Below are 17,678 nucleotides of genomic sequence, written 5' to 3'. Positions count from 1 at the left end.
ACAGAAAAGGCTTTATTATGGTGTCCCACTGTGTTTTGATGTTGTTGCATATATCTGTGGATGCTCTCATTCATCCAGGTCAGAGTCATTTCCAAGAGTTTAAATCGAGGCAACTGTTTAAGACAAGGAGGCAAGAGTTTAAATCAAGGATCCTCGAGTCCAGTTGAAATGATGTTGTTGCATGTTCTTGTTTGCAATATGCAGCAATTCATTTTTAAATATGACATTTAAGGGGGTTACAGTGCACAGATGACTCCATGTCTGATTGAGTGAATCATTATTTAGCTGGTATAGGGCTCTACGGTGTGAAGGGGGAAAGCAGATTAGATATCAAATGAAGCTGACAGCTTAATATTCAGATGCCCATTACAGCTAATTGGTGAGTGGCTCTGTGATGAGAACTGACATGGATATCACAAGCAGCAGCTGTTAAAATGCTTGTTGTGTTCCTCTGAAGAAGCCTAAGTATCCTGTCGGAAGGTGGAGCCATGACAAAAAATATATCCTTCATGCAATTCTAATGTGCCATTACAGCACAGTGATTCTGTTGTAAAATTTTGACACACTGCAGGACTGCCAGCCTCTTTAATCCCGTGGACATCTACTTATGCTGCATTTTGTCCCTCTGCCTGCACAGAGCTCATCACAGTAATGCCCCGTGTGAACCGCTGCACAATAGAAAACAAAACACGGCGAGCAAAGTGCTCCAACAATACACTTCTCAGTAATCATTATTCCATTTTCAATCCATGAATTAGCATTTTACTGCCAGGCAGGATCGTCCTCACTGATGACTGAGTCTTGGTCATGCATAAAATGCTCCTCAGACAGACTGATCATCACTTTCTAACTGAAGTAATCTCATGTTATTCTGTGATATAACAAGGAGGCTCAAAGTCAGATGTCCAGTTGTCAAGAGGATTAGCAGCCGATAAGAAATCCTATGGAACAAACCAGGAAATCAACCGCTGGTCTATTCTGGTTCCTGGGTTGTCTAAATAAAGATTGCTTGTGTGACTACTTCACCTTTTGTTGAACTATACATTGTTATGCAAGAGAAGAACCTACATCTGAATACATGCATCCTGCAAGAGAAGGCAGGCTGCTTGGCTTTGAGGCAGTCAGATGTTTTGTAATTCTAACTTTGTTTAGGGAGATACTCAAAGAAAACCATCTGTGGGGTTGTAAAAAAAGTTTGTAATTGAATATCAACCGATAAAAAAAAAACTAAAATCAGCTATTTGTTGTTATAGCAACCTGGTAAAACAGGTAGATATTGATTAATTTTTGACCTGAAATTGGTCGAGTTGCAGCTGTGGTGATGTCGATCCTCCTGTCACCCTTCACCATGACCTTGATTATGAACACGGAAACAGGGTCACAATTATTAATCATAACGTCACCATCACAAACATTGTGGGAAGTTTGTGTGCTGAGTTTCCCACAGTTTTTTTTGCTTTGAATGTAAACACACGTGTTCACAAAGGCCCTTCATTCATTCATTCATTCATTCATTTTCACTTTACACAGATGCAAAGATTTTCAAAATACAGTATTCACTTCTATTTATGTACAAATTTAACTAACTCTTTCCTAAACAAATTTTATTTGATCCTAATTTGGCACTGATGTGAATTTATGTGTATTTCAGAGGATCAGATGTCACACTAGTTGTGTTCGAGCTTGTATAAACATGTATTGAACTAATCTTAAGCGAGAACTTGCATGCACAAACTTTTATTGTGAAAAGCTGTCAGATTAAACATGAAGCACTTTATCAATTCACTTTAAAATAGCAACTTTGAGGGGGGGTGTAGAGGCGGTCTGTGCGCTTTTTGGCACACACAACGCGCAACCACTGGCGCAACGTCAACACACACGTACACACACAGACCCACAAACAGACACTCTTGGTGCGCGCTGGAAGCAGATCGCGGTAGGAGGGTAGACTGACGAGCCACGCATCCGCATCACCGAGGAGGGAGGCGCGGTGACATCGCCTGCAGGAATCCGGTTGTAAAGTCCACACAAGGAGGCAAAGATGCGCTGAAGAGGTGAAGATCTGACAGGAGCTCCGTCTGTAACCAAAGATTATCTAACGGCGACAAGAAGACAAGAAGAAGACAGGAGGGGGGAAAAAGAGGACAAGAAGACGCTTCTGGATAAGTTTTGGTTTCAGAGGATTGGAGATGAATACCAGCGATGCCAAGGAGTATCTCGCGCGGCGGGAGATACCTCAACTATTTGAGGTGAGAGGGGGGTGCGCGCTCTGTGGGGATGAGATGACCCGGGAACAGAACGTGCAGGTCTGATATTGTGCGCTGTGGAAACATTACAGCACAGTGCACGGCAGGAAAGATCCGTCTTCACGGTCTGTCATGTTGTAGTGGATGGAGAGCTGAGAGCATCAAATACGTTCAAATGACAGGATGATTCATAGAAATGTGTTTTTATGGTTATCATATCAAATTAAATAGACCTAACCCTATGTGCAGAAAATTCATTTATTAGGAGAAACATTCATAAGATGTTTTTGAATGATTGCAAAATATATATAAAAAAGTAAATTGGGCTGAATGAAGGAATATTTGTGAAATCTACAGCAGACAGAGATGAAAATATGTCAAAAAAATGAAATATTAAGCAGGTTTGTGCAGGAACATTATGTAAATCTTATAGACAGACGATCAAAAGGTTAAAAAAAAACATGTAAAAAATAATTTTCAGCACATACACACAGCGCTAAGAAGGGCTATACTAATGAAATATTATTTTTCTTTTCCTGGGGGTATAGCTAATTGGCTCATCCACTTAATTAGCCTTGATCCCCAGTGCGGTGCAGCAAATGTATGCAAGCAATCACTGCTGTTTATTTACAGTCAGTTTAAATTACATTGAGCAGTCAAGTGGCACATCATCATAACTGCGAGTGTATTTCACTGCTTACAACTGCTGATCATGTAGAGTGAATGGAGCCAGGAAACTCCGTGCTGCCGCTGAGGGTGGAGTTCCCAGAGGAAGGTATTGTTTTGAAACATTCAGGGCACAAATGTCACACAAACATACGCTTGTGTTTTGGCCCAGAGTCTGTTCTCACATTCATCACAGTCAGAAGGCTTCTCTCCTCATCTGGGCGTCTGTGTTTATGTGCCGGTCCGAGCTCAATTGAAACTTTTTGCCGAGTTAAGGCAGCCAGATCTGCACGTCCAGACCTTTTTTTAAGGGTCCTATTAACCGCTTGTCACTCAAAACAAGGTGCATATCGAGGCAAGCCACACATGTCATTCAACCCGGCTGCCTCCTCACTGTTTCCTCCAGAGCCTGCTGACAGGGCTGATGTACTACCGGCCCGATGACCCCATCGAGTACTTGGAGGGCTGTCTGAAGAAAGTCAGGGAGCTGGGAGGACCAGACAAAGTGCGGTGGGATACTTTTGTGGGCCAGGAGAAGAAGTCTCTCCCCCCTCTGAATGGAGGCCAGTCCCGCAGGTCCCTCTTCAGAAATGGTGAGGAGACAGTACAACACATGATCTTAATAAATACATGTTTAGATGTGTTATAAGGAGGGCACTCAAACATGGGTCATCATTTCAGTTTTTGGTGGACTCATTAGTGATAAAAATAAAGTTATTTGCAGCTTTAAACCATTTATTTCTACACTTCGGCACTGCTGTGCAATACTATGTTTCTGACTCACCTCCTGTGCTGGCACAAAGAGAAACCTGCCAGCACACATTTTTGGACTTTTACCTTCTTTCTGAGGAAGCTGTTAGGAGAGCAGAACCCTGAGGTCCCAAAGTGGTTCAGTGTTTGAACAGGAAAGGGTGTTGACATTTGTTCTGAACCCTCAGGAGTCCCGTTGTAGACACACTGTTCAAATCACTACTCCTGGAAGTTCGGGCAAGGGAAGGCTTTCACAGCGTAATGAGACAGGAGGCTACTTTCTTTCTGTTTCCTTTTTTTGTCTGGCTTTGCTGTGAAGCTCAGCTGTGGGCATCACTACTTTCACACAGTGTTTATTCCTCAAAAAAAAAAAAAAAAAAAAAAAGTGCCAGAGGCGTTTGTTTAGACACCAAACAAACCGGCTACAGGTTCGGTGTCCAACATGACATGCGCTGCCTTCACTGACGTGTTTGAACACACATCTGCACGCACAGTTAATTATTAATCTGAGTGGGAATAAGGCTGCCCATTCATCAGTTATTGATTCCAGCTGCGGTTCCCAGGAGCCCTGGCAAATGCAGGAAGTCCCATGGAGGCAGAACGTTACAGAATTTGCAAAGCAAAGCTGACTTCAGCTACACCACTGTCATCCCGTAGGCTAATGACATTTTCCATTTGTGTTATTTATTGGGTTATTTTTAACTGCAGACATTCACGTCTTTGACTGAAGCTGCATATGAAGCCGGCCACACAGCAGCTGGGAATATAAGCACATGTGTTTACAATGCCACGCAGCTGTACAGATGTGCATGTAGCATTTAGTTCAGATTTTAGGTCTTCCTCCTGTTGTTTGTAACGTCGAGGTAAAGATGCCAGCTGCAGTGAGGCTGCAGCATAATGAGGGACAGAGATTCATGTCCCTCCTGCCTGATAGCTGAAACTCAAAATGTATTCCTAACTTAGCCTTGTTGTCTGATTGGTGTGTCCCTGGATTCGGGCAAGGTGAGGCAGGAGCAGTTAGACTTTGTAATCATCTCTGGAAATGTGTGTGCCTCTTTTGAGTGTGTTGTTGTAGTACTGCTGATCAGTGTGATGTTGTATAGAAATAACACTTGCTACACAGCAGCAGTAATGATTTCTGCCCTTATTTAAACTGCTTCCATCACCAGAGACAACAGGATAATTATCTAAAGTGAAGCTCATTTTAAGACACAACCACCTCTCTTAACTGCTGTCTGTTAAAACAGATGTGCTTTGTTCTGCAGCCTGAGACACTTGCACCTATGAAGTGAAGAATTGTAGCAATATTTGTGTGATATACTTTAACAAACTTATGTGTGTGTGTGTGTGTGTGACAGTGTTGCCCGACAGCCCAAACTTTCCCTACAGACGATACGACCGCCTCCCTCCCATCAGCCAGTTCTCCATCGAAAGCGACTCGGACCTGTCGGAGACGGCGGAGCTCATCGAGGAGTACGAGGTGTTTGATCCATCAAGGCCGCGGCCCAAAGTCATCCTCGTCATCGGTAAAGGAGCAGTACACCCCACACACACACACACACACACACACTGAACATTATGTGAGTGTGTGCATGCTCAAATAAGAATGAGGAAGATCTTCTGAGAGTCAGTTTGTTTCCTGTCTCCTCATCTGGTGGATCACTGTTGTGACATTAGATAAGAAGCAGCAGTAAAGTATGTAAACATGACAAAACACTGCAGCTTACGCATCCATTTGTAATAAAAGGGACAAAATAGCGGCTGTTTATATCTGCTTTGCAGATTAAAAAATGGATGAGTGATAGTGTGTGTGTCTATAAGCGGTGTGTTCTTCCTGGTATTTTGAATGTAGCCCCGCCTCTGTCTGTTGATATCAGCTGAGTAGATCTTGTTGCATGTCACTCACTGTGTTAGGCACTCACGCTCTGCTAATCTGATTTGCTTGATGGACCTGCGTTAACCTGTCAAATATATTCATTAGTCTCAGCTGCAGGGAAAGAATAATAATGGCACTTCATTTGATCCAACAAAAAAAAACATTTTTTCTCTTTGAAATAGTTTTAAATTAAAAAAAAAAACGGGACATCGGCGTCTGTTAAAAACCTTTTATCAGCCTTCTGCCTTCTCACCGTCTGTAGAGTGGATGATAGTTATTTGTCCTCGCAACACAAAGCCAGTACCTATCTCCTCTTCCTGAGCACATTGTGGCCTATTTTAAAGGGAAAACAGGATGGCAGCAGCTGTCATCTCTGCGGAGGATCATGGTGAATGTTTTGTCTGTCAGGTTCACACAGACGGAGACAGGCTGACAAAGACATGTGAGGTCTGCGGAGCGCTGGGAGGAGACTGGGTCAAATATTACAAAACACTCCGACGTAAGAGGAAGCGTACATCTGCTAAAACCACCATCATCATCCTCCTATTGCTTCTGCGTATGTGATCAGAATATCCTATTAACTCTGCAGACAGTGCCAGCCTTTATTGATATTATCCTGAATAACGCCTGAACAAGTTGTAAGATTCACTTTGCTTTCTTACCAAAACTTACAGAAAAAGATGCAGCTTGTTTCGTTTCCCTGTGCTATTCGCATACTAAGGTTGCAGGATACTAAACAGTGTGTTGGTACAGGATGTCCAACAGAGACTTAGCTGCTTGCTAAGATGAATAAAAATGCAAAGCTTACATAAGGGCGGGGCAGTGATTGAAGCTAAGTTACTCCCAGCAGCAAGTTAGCCAGCTGATTGTTGTTGTCTGTGCATCATTGGACGTTTTGTCATCGATGAAGGGGTTAAACGTGGCACAGGCTGCAGCTGCTGTTGGGTTTCAGGCTAACACTGCACTCTCTCTTTAGCTTTTAGAAATGTTTTTTTTGTTGTTTGTCCAGCTGTCTCCTCAGATCAGACAGGTTGCCCCGGCCTTCAAAAAAAAAACTCTCTCTGTCTCTCATTTACCAACATTTGGCACAGATGGTCAGTAAGTGCAGTGGTGCACATTCTTAGATATTCATAGTGATGCATGCATGTGGCTGCAAGCATGCAAAGTGAGGGAAGAAGAAACCGAATTTTAAATCATAACTACTTTCAAACCTGCAATTTACCTGTGTTAACCTCTCCCCACCGCTCCCAGCTGTAGGACACTTTTACACATTTATGAGCAAAGCATTTAGCGACGCATTCACAGCCACATTAGTGAAGCTGAATTGGACAAACGGTACAGTATTGTCAATCATTGATCTACAGAGATTTACACTTCTTGCTTGTTCTCTTCCCTTCACCCCTAAAAAAGAGAAAAAGCTGTGACTTTGACGCCCTGATGGAATAAATTACAGACGACGCTGCTTGTTCTCTGACTAATTTTCGCTTCACTCTGGCCTGACTTTCAACCGGCAGTAATTTCAGAGGGATTGACATTTGCGTGGTAATGGTAGCAAAATTCTGAAGACGGCGGTCGAACAGAAAAGCATTTAAGTTATCAGATGGTTTCTAGAGGCAGTTAAACAGCTCCTGTGAGCCTGATTTGCACCATTGATTATTGACTGGGCATTTAAATTCATTCATTGATATTTGCATGTTTTACTAAACTGTGATTATTGATGTTCAAATATCAGTGGATGAAGATGCTGAAACGTTTTCATCATCTGTCAGCAGCACACACACACAAACACACACTGTCCAGTCACACACTTTCACAGAGCCTGGGTTTCTCTCACTCATACACTATAACACACCCACTCACATAATGTTTCACACTCCCACACACAAAAAAGAATCTCTCCCCAAAACATCAACAGCCCTTCCCTTCTGTGTTTAGGTGGCCCTGGCAGCGGCAAAGGAACACAGAGCCTGAAGATCGCTGAGCGCTACGGCTTCCAGTACGTGTCTGTGGGCGAGCTGCTGAGGAAGAAGATGATCCACAACGCCACTAGCAACAGAAAGTGGAGCTTGATCGCTAAAATCATCACCAACGGAGAGCTGGCACCACAGGTAGCCAGGGAGAGGGGGGAGAGAGGGGGGGGATGATGTCCACTCACACTCAGGTCATTATCACAGCACGCATGTTAACACAGCGCTAATGAGCAGGAGCGTGCTGGAGAGAGGGGTATTTAGCTGTTATTAGCATCCATCTCTGCAATATATTCAAAAGGAGGAAATTCAGGGCAGTGACCCACATGTTACCCTGACACCATCCACTTTAATCTGTGCACACCAAGATCGCTAAATGCTTAAAAGTATCTGAATACATGGACACAGTTTATTGTAGGTTGTCTGTTTTGATTTGCAAATTTTCTTCGTTATGCTGAATTATTTATCATCAGTTTCAGGATCATTATGCAGAAACGTCTCTTAATTAGTATAGTTAACTAGAGCTAAACTGAGTCCTAGGGCCTTTAAAATCTGAATCTGAGGGGCTCAGTTGATTTTTAGGATACATTTTACTCACCAGGCAGGTTTGTCCTTTTGTTATTGTCATATTTTATGGAAACCAAAAGTGCCTTTAAGCCTCTTTTGAGCCTTAGTTTTAAGACACATGGTTCTTTGTGCCACTAAAGCTCCTTTGCTTAAATCTTTTTTTAGTCAGAAGGACCAGCTGTCCTTAAAATAAACACACTTCCTGAAAAGATACAAAAGTCTGAGCAGAATTATAAAATGATGGAGAAAAGCCTGGCTGACTGTGCTCATCTGGTTACATTTTGATTAACATAGTGGAAGGAGAGGGTGGTCTGTCCTGTCCTGTCTGTGATGTATTGACGAAGTTCCCGCCTTCTGCGCTTTTTTGGCTCCTGTCGCCTCGCTCAGCATTTATCATCCCTGCATGTCCCAGCATCCACTCTCGCTTCGGCAGATGTCACTCCAGGAACCAGTGAGATAAACAGCAAAGTAGGCCAAGCTGCAGACATATTAGATATGATAAAGTGACTTGTGACTGTTAGGCGTTTAATTTCCTGCCATGATTAGTTTAGCAAAGCAGAGGAGAATTTGGTTTCTTAATGATTCTGTGTGCAGTGATGAGAGGAGGAGGCTACATGCTCCTGGGGATAAGAGGAGGTTGTTATTCAGAGGCTCTAACAGGAGCCCTCATTATGGTATTGTTTGTGTGCAAACATTGTGATGAGAGACATATTATGGCTTCAGACCTGGTCTTTATTGGTGCCTGAGGACTGATGCTTATTCCTTCCCCCCTTTTTTTAATCCACATTATTCAAAGTGATGCATTAATCATCAGGTTAAATCGCTGCCTCTAAAAGTATCTGGTGAAAACCCTTCAGCTGTAATTATGATTATTTGTTAACCAGTCAAAGACACATGCACAAAGCAGCGTGACAGTTTAGGATATGTATGATTAGAATCAGACCATAATGTGTTAACTAACCCGTCCGGGCTGCAGGCCGGCTCGCCTGTGTGTGGCAGCCTACTGTAAAGTGTGCTCAGCTGAAATGCATCACTTCACTGACTCTCAGCCAACAACCTGACACTGTTTGTCACAGCAGGGTCATGTGACTCAGTATATTTCTGAACTTCTGTTCCCTGAGAAATCCCACAGGTCTGCTCATAAGAGGCGGTGCTCCAAAATTAAAGACTAAAGTACTTCTTCTGCTTACATAATCTCAAACTCTTCATTAAAAAAGGCTCTTATCAGAAGACCAATTTACTGCAAAAGTATTTATTTCCAATCAGTTTTATTAGATTGATTTTCTTCCTTTCAAGCAGTTTAGACACAATTTACTAAATGCCATGAATGTGTTACTAGCTGGAAAGAAAGAGTTGCAGCACAGGAAATCTTCAGGAAGCTGTTTCACCAACATTCAATCTGATGCTTTTTGCAGAATGAAGTGCATTATGGGTCAATAGCATCAATTAAAAACACACTGACGCCTCCAGCAGAGGTTGCTTCTTAGAACTTTCACATGCTTTTTTAACGATTCTATTGCGAACATTCTCATACAATATGCACAAATAAATTTATTGTTGTTGCTGTCTAATAAAATTCTCCTGCCACATCGCTCCTGCTGGGTGTGACCAGGCTGCAGTTCCTTAAATGGCCACTTGAGGGCGGCTCCAAAATTGAGCCAAACTCCATAGACCTCAATGTTAAATGTCCAACTTTACACCAGAAATAACCACATTTCCAGCCGGGTACAAACAAACTGGTTTAGTCTCATACATTATTTTCATGTTTGTGAGAACAGAGGTGAATTTTTTATGAAATTCTGCACTGTATTTCTCTTCCTGTGCGTCTGTGCATCTTGCATGATGCAGTGTGTCACATTTGATTGATGGATGCGAAAACACTGCCCCTCTCCATCTATAATAGAGAAAGCTACTAAACCCAGTGAATGGGTGAACAGCAGGTAGTGGCTGTGTAGTGCAGCGCTGACGGGTTGATGAGCTCGGTGCAGTGGATCAGAGGGCTTCTCTTACATTAGCTTTTCTCATTTTATCTTACACGCATACATTAATCTGTTTGATGGGACTCTAGATTAGGCTTAATCTCTGCGTGGTCTTCCAGGCCGCTGCTCACATTCTGCGGTTATTTTTAGATCAGAGCATCGCTCATGTATCTCTGCCATATGATACATTCTGCCTGCAGAGATATATTCAAACATGTTGACCTCCTCCAGCCATGAGGAAGTAAGTGACGCTAAAAGATGTTGGCACTCTCTGGCCTGGAGTGCTCTCGACACGGCCGCTGTGCTGCGTTCGGAAACATTAAAGAACAATTGGATAAACACGTGAATTATTCTGTGGAATTGCTGCCATTGTTTCCCTTTCACATTATTTATGACTCCAAATCAGCTGCTCTTTATTCAGCTTCAATGGGTGTTATTTAATCTGCAATTTGAGCCTACACTGAGCATTTTATAATCCATTAATGAAAATAACCTCTTCATTCATGGAAAAGCAAATTATAATCACATTGCATACTTTGTTGTATAAATGTTCTTCTTCTCACTGTTTGGAATTTAAAACAAAGCCAGAAATCAAAGCTGAGTTATCTATATATTTACACATCCAATGAACTCCCTGCAGATGTGACAGCTGTTTGTTGCGGGAGAGCAGAAATCTGTTGACATTAAACTGAGATATTTCTGAGTATGTTGCTTTCACTGTTTTCCAGGAAACCACAATAACTGAGATAAAGCAGAAGATCATGAAGATCCCAGAGGCTAATGGCATTGTCATAGATGGGTTCCCGCGTGATGTCGGCCAGGCCCTGTCCTTTGAGGACCAGGTGAGTCTCTCATCAGAGGTTTATATATATATATATATATATATATACAGTATTTGCTTCAATCTGTTGACAGGATGAGTCACTGTAACGGTTAATTAACTACCTGTCCAAGAACAGTGTGAATGTTAGCAATCTAGCTCGTGTCATCTGTGAGCTGTGAAGTCACTGTTGGGTTTCTCAAAAACCTCCAACACCAACTCTGAGATGATTCATATTTAAAGTAAAGCCTGGCCAGCCATCCTGATTATTTCTCTGTTCTACACATAATAGGCTGGTCTCAGTGGACTTGAATTGACTTTTTTTAAAGGGTTAATACCAACAGATGCAGAATAAACTGCCTCTGGATGCATCTGGATAGTTGTACAACCAATCAGAGTAACAAAGCATGCAACTTTGGGCAGAGTGACAACCAGAGTAGAATCAACACAAAACATCCAAAATGGCATGCAGTGGAGTAGGTACACTTGTGAAGGACTGTTGAGCAGCAAGTCAGCACATAAACCCCGCAACATTTCAGATAAATGGTCGCAGATGGGGTTTCTATGGAGCGGCACTGGCTGACCAGGCTCAATCTAAGCAGACAGATGACTCATTTCTCTCTGTGCCACCATCTTGATTTTAAAACTAGCTTAGTTTAGCTGTAATCCTACGTGTTGAGCCACAGACAGTCCCCCTTTAACAATATATTCTGTCAGCCATCAGAAGACAGTTCCGTTACATACACAAGTTTCAGTGTTTGTGCAGTTCTTCTTGTTACCACAAGGGGGAGACAGAATTTTTTTACTGTGGCTTTAATAAGAGAAATACTTAAATTAAATGAGATAAACACACTTTCCTCTACAGTGAGTGTGAATCTATGGTGAAGAACCAATCTCCTATTAGTCTGTACTGTATGGGATGTGGATCTACTCATTATTCATTCGTTTCAGTCTGTTGCCATCAGGAGCACATTATGACTTTTATTTGGCATCGTGTTCATTTAGTGATGTGAACACATGAAAAGTTGTTATCTGTTTGTCCAATACATACAAAGAGCCATTGAAGCAGGGACCTGCTATAAGCCAAAAATGTAAATGAGTTGGTTCGTACTTCACACGCTGTGTGTCTGGTTCTATCGCCAGCAGCGTGAGATCTGAGGATGGCATCATCAGCTGCTCTGTGGTTTGAGTCAAAAGCACCACAGGGTTGGATGTGTTTGATATATCAGGAGCTGTACAGTCATCTAGGGGTCACTGTCGGGGCGTTTTGACTATGTTTCTATAAGCCATGAATATTGAGTGAAAGTTTTTCTGAAGAGTTTTGTTAGTTGAGCAAAGACAACCAAATAAAGATTACAAGGCAAACTGAAATCCTCCTCACGTTTTATAAATGAGTTGTGCATATTTTGTCAGTGAGGCAGCTGGATCTGATATGATATGATATTTGTGAGATCACATCGCAAGGTATGTGCTGGACCAATCAGCATCTTGTAAGAATGAACAGGAAGTGTTGGCCGTGTTTTTGCTGCGATGGCGCTGTTGCTTGGTTGTGTGTCTGTGAATGCCCTCGTTCCTCCAGGTCATATATGTCCAAGAGTTTAAATCTTAAAAGAGTTTAAGTTCTGCAGGAAACCACTCGGGGCAGTGTCAAAATGTTGTATGAGCTGAGTCCAGTTGAAAAAACACAGAAGTCACTGAATTTCAATTGTAAAGTGTGTAGCTAGCGCTGCGCCCTCCAGTGGTCATGTGAATAAGTGCATTTTAGACCTTACTGCAGTGACAGAACCTGCATGGTAGCCATGACAATGGCATCATGATAATAATAAAAGTATTTTCCAATGCAGAGACAGTTCTTTATATCGCTTTAAAAATAGAATTTCAAAAGCCCTGCACCTGCAGTGTGGCTGCCGTGTCAGGTTGAACATGTATTCCTGCATCGTGTGATATTTATTATTAGTGCAGATGGTTTCAGCTGCTGATCAGCTCATTATTTAGGTGAGAGCCTCACTGTAAGGACACCTTATGACCGGAAGAATGGCTCATAGACTTCGTCAAGCCACTGGCCTACTCAAGTGTCTTTGATAGATTGATCAGACCAGCTGTTCGGATGTTTTACTTATTTCCTGAGGATATTTTGATGATCTGCTAAAAAAAAAAGGTTGCGTGTTAAGAGGGGCTGTTTATGAGGAGTCACGAAGCCCACTGAAAGTATCAGTCTAGCAGTGTGTAAAGAGGAGCCCTCCAACTGAAGCTTTACAGCTGAACGACCAATTGTGTGACACAAAATAGTCGATTGCTTTTAGAAGGATTGACGTTCTTTATCACATTTAAACTCACTTAACATTTATCAACTCTTAAATGAGCACTCATTGACTTTTAGAGTGCTCTGAGTTTTTCTGGGTCAGTGCAAAAAAGGTCCAATCTTATAATGGGGTAATTTTAGCTGCTTTAAGGGAAAACAAGAGGGAAGGACATCAGAGTTCCAAGTCCCATTTGGAAAAGAATTAATACTCCAAGAAGAGATGAATATTTGTCCTTCTGAAGCTCAACTCCTTGTTCCAGATGTAATTTTAGCTGCCTCCAAATTACAAGGACATTTTGCAGTCATTTTCCACCCCAGAATCAAAACCATTTCATTTTCTTTTCTTTTTTTCCACAATTAATGGATAAATTGTTGGCCAATAAAACATCTACCACAAGAACCAGAAGGACAAAAACCTCAAAATAACACATCCACAGTAACATATAAATCAAACATTTATGTCTTCATTTTATCCTGTTAGACATTTCGGGGAATTCCTGAATTACAGTTGAGGCCACACTGAATTCTAACAAAGTACCGTGAACGAACGCTCCCTCATTTAACATCACAACTGGCGGAGAAACGCAGACACTCCTGTACGGGGAGAGATTCGTTTTGGAAGTAGAGAAACAGCATTTTATATGATATAACATGCTTTTTGTTCAGACAACATCAGAAAGGAAAAGTTCAAGGAGAGAAGCAGCAGCTGTGTTCAGTGGAGGTGAGAGGCTGCCCTGTGTGTACCTGTGCTGATGGAGTCAACAGAGGTTTCAGTAACCACTCTGTAACCCAGCCTGATACATGCAGAGAGGAGATTATACATCAGGTAAACAGACAGGTTACTGCGTGATTTCGTGAATTTGGCGGGAGCTTGTAACACGCTACACTTCAGAAAACACGAGGTAGGAACTGATGTCGCACTGGAGACACACCTAAACGCACCGCTTATATTGCGCTGTCGTTACACAGCCGGTGTAAAACTGGGATAAGTTTCTCTGGGCCTCAACATCACCTGCACAATCGCTGCCATAGCGAGTGCATCAATGACGCTGTATATTTTTGATTGTGTCACTTAAAGAGGCTCTGAACCAGAGCATGAATATAAACATCAAACAGCATCACAGTCTGCAAACTGCAGCAGAGTTAATGTGTGTCTGAGAGCTCCTGCAGGGAAACCAGATGGGACTCCTCTGGAGGCACCTTTTACTGAAAGATGATGGTCGCTGCATCTCATCATCTGTACTGTGCACACATGGAAATTGCTTGATAATGTAGGCAGCCGCAGCCAATCAGCTGGATGTGCAGCATCAGTCTGCTCCAGTCAGTTAAAAATGTCACACTTCTGCCTGACGTGTATATATATATATGTATATGACAGAGCATGTATATATGTCTAGAAATAGATAAAAGGGCATACACATGTAGTCTCATACATGGCAGCTGATGATGATGAATCAGTAAAACAAAGCAGGATGTTGAGTGTCGGACTTCACATTGAGATCTGTTTCTGTGTCAGTGAAAAAATGTGAGAAAAATGTTTTATGCATCATCATGAATCCCCAGCTGAAGGTGCTTTGGTTCACTCTCACTGCAAGGTGCAGTTAGAAATCAGCTGGAGATGACAAGTAAAGGAATGGGCCAAAACACATCACCTGGTAGTCAAGAAAACAGCAGAGAAGCTTGTTGTAGAAGGCAGATGGATGCATTAATCAATCATTAAATATTGACAGGGTCTATTATACATAGTGTCCAAGTTATCTCTTTCTGTGACCCTGTCCTTGTAATGTTGGTGTCTAAACCAAAAGTATGGAAACCCCAGTTTAATGTCTGATTTGTTTTGTGCACATATATTCATTTTTTTAAATAAATTTTATAAAATTGAAGAAATCTGGGGTAATAAAGACCAGGTTTTAAAGCCACTGAAGGATGAGTCATTTCTTTTACTTTTTAGGTCACAGATTAGCACCCAAAGCATAGCTTTTTTACATTATATAAAAAGGTTAAGGCTCTGTGTATGGACTGTTTGGCTCATCACAGTAACCACTGTGGACGTCTAACCCTCTCTAATGTCTCCGTTATGTGCTCCTCACAATGCGGTAATTGTACATTCTCTCCTTCTTTTTGTGAGGAGGCCAAGTTCCGGAGTAATGAGAGCTCATAATGTGGTCGCTGCTGTCTCCCGGTCCACGGTGCCTGACAGCAGATTCCACTCCGAACACACTCCCTGTCTGAAAGCTGCCCGAGGAGACAAAACAAAGAAATGAGATGATGTATGTGGCCGGCTCATGTACAGACAGGTTGAATTCTAACTAGACAATCTCATTGACTCTCCTCCTCTGTGGAGTTATTAGTGTTGTTAACTGCAGTTCCAGCTGTTTTATACATGGAGCAGATCAGCGTGTTTAAACAAAGAGAATAAAAACACTGTCAGTAAATAACTCGCTCCTGTTGCTGCACAATTTAGAGTTATTACTCCTCAATACTGTAAAAACACTGCACTGTATTTCTTTGAAAATACAGTACAGCTGCGGAATAGATTATTTTATTATCACAAACTTCTTGAAATTGCTGCATGAAAGGATCATTAAATGACATGATCACAGTTTTTAAATGGGCCCTGGGGGTTAGATAAGGACCAGAGGAGGTTCTGCATGCTGTCGTGTTTATAACCATGTCCTGGAAACAGTGCAAAAACAGCTCACAAAGGCCACCATGGCTGGACGGGAGCCACTCAGCCAGTGATGCACAGATGCAGCAGCCCTGAGATTTACAGTCGAATAAAGTGACAACGTATTATTGTTATTAAAGGACCTTTTGTGCTGCTCAGAAGCGAAGAGAGAAAACAACAGCGCTACACTTTGACAAATGAGGTGTGCTGAGACCTGGTGCTGTCCTGGGATGAGACCACTTGTGCCAGTGAGTGTCCAGTCAATAGGTTAAAATAATATCATGAAAACACTATTAGATCTAACATACGCTTAAATCCAGTAATGGAATATTTACATTTGGAGTGGGTTCAAGGAACAGTTTCACCTTTCGTTCTTTATTGCCTTCATGCCTGCGATTAAAATGAGTAGCTAGACTAGCATAGCATTTAATTTAAACCAGATCTGAATGCATTATCCTGTTTGTGATATTATTTCATGTGGAACATGTGCAGGCCTGTCTCTTGGCCTGTTGCATGTCTTAGTTATCAGTTTTATGCTAATTTAAGTAAACAATTCAAGGTTAGGTCTCAATCTCCAATGCATCTTGGGATAGGTTGGGTTTACAACAAATGTACCCACTGTACTCTCTGCCCGCAGAGAAATGAGTTCAGCATGTTGTTAGTTGTTGTCTAACTGTCCCCTTATCATCCCATGCAAATTGAAAAACTACATAATATAATGTGTGTTGGTGTTAGGGGTGTCCATGTGTTGTTGATCTAGTACTCAGTACTGCACGTGCCCTCTTCTATTCAGTTATCATCATCTAATCATCTAAGTCCTGGCAACATATTTTCCTATGTAAGACAGATTCAGGAAGTTGCAGCCTTTTTTCACACCGGCTAAAACAAAGCATTGTGTTTGTACCAAAATAATGAACAGTGTGTTTTTTTTCCTGGTTGCTAAGAAACACCTTTGTGTGTCTTTCCAGCATCCAGGTTTACAGTTTGACTGTTGAAGCATATTTGAGCATGAGCGCTCCAATCGGCTGTAAAATCAGAGAAAAACCAAATCTCATGCAAATCTTAAACAGCAGGTGTGATGTCAGCTGTGGTGAGCCAATCGTAATGAGTTGACTTAAATACTACTTCTACTCAACCAGCACTGAACAATCACATGTCAGCATGCTAAAAATGTAAAAGCCCTTTGCTGCTGATAAACGCCCCACTGGGATCTGCAGAGGACGAGACTCGAAACTTTCTTCTCCTCATTAGCAGCAGCTTGTGGACCGAGAGAGAGGAGCTGAGAGAAGGGAGGAGGAGAGACTGAGTCACTGAGAGAGAGGCCGCTGTGATTAAAGATGAAGAAGTGAGACAGATGGAAAAAGTAAAACGCTCGGCACAGTCTGAAAACTTCATGTGAAGGCGTGTGAAACACGAGATTGGATTTGTAGGCAGGAAATCAGAGCTGGTACCCAGAATGGATTTAATGACTGGGGAAAAATAATTACCAGTTGTGCTGATGAACTTCCAATTCAGTATTTTCCTGCTCACATTTACCTTAGTTTCCAAATGTATTTAAATCTCTAAGACAAAACTCTTGATACTGTGGCAGAGATACAGCTTGAAGACGAACTGGATGACATCCAAAAAAAATCTGTTGTGAATCATTAAAGGGGAGGCAGCCACAAGTGATAGCAGGCAAACAATGCAGTGTGTTATTGATGTGAAGTCAATTAACCAAATGAAACTCTACAAAGCAACAAACACCAACACCATGTTATCGCTAGCTAGCTACTCTGACCGTTGCCATGTTGGCAGCATCACAGTCCACCTAAACTCCAAATACAGGCAAAGAGCT

The 17,678-nt window shown here is 42.0% G+C and overlaps 1 protein-coding gene across 1 annotated transcript in view; it reads left to right on the top strand.

The window, feature by feature from the left end:
* The first annotated feature begins 1,864 nt into the window (after nt 1-1,864).
* Nucleotides 1,865-17,678, top strand: part of ak5 (adenylate kinase 5) — a 57,956-nt gene continuing 42,142 nt past the window's right edge. Inside the window, exons 1-5 of the mRNA XM_028428396.1 lie at nt 1,865-2,249; nt 3,319-3,505; nt 5,021-5,188; nt 7,474-7,646; nt 10,780-10,893. Coding sequence (XP_028284197.1) covers nt 2,190-2,249; nt 3,319-3,505; nt 5,021-5,188; nt 7,474-7,646; nt 10,780-10,893 — 702 coding nt within the window. The 5' untranslated portion in view covers nt 1,865-2,189. The remainder of the gene's footprint in view (nt 2,250-3,318; nt 3,506-5,020; nt 5,189-7,473; nt 7,647-10,779; nt 10,894-17,678) is intronic.

The sequence above is a fragment of the Parambassis ranga genome, chromosome 17, assembly GCF_900634625.1.
Source record: "Parambassis ranga chromosome 17, fParRan2.1, whole genome shotgun sequence".
In the NCBI taxonomy this organism is placed as follows: Eukaryota; Metazoa; Chordata; class Actinopteri; family Ambassidae; genus Parambassis; species Parambassis ranga.
The sequence above is the reverse complement of the archived record's forward strand: the minus strand, read 5'-3'. Positions and strand labels throughout refer to the sequence as shown.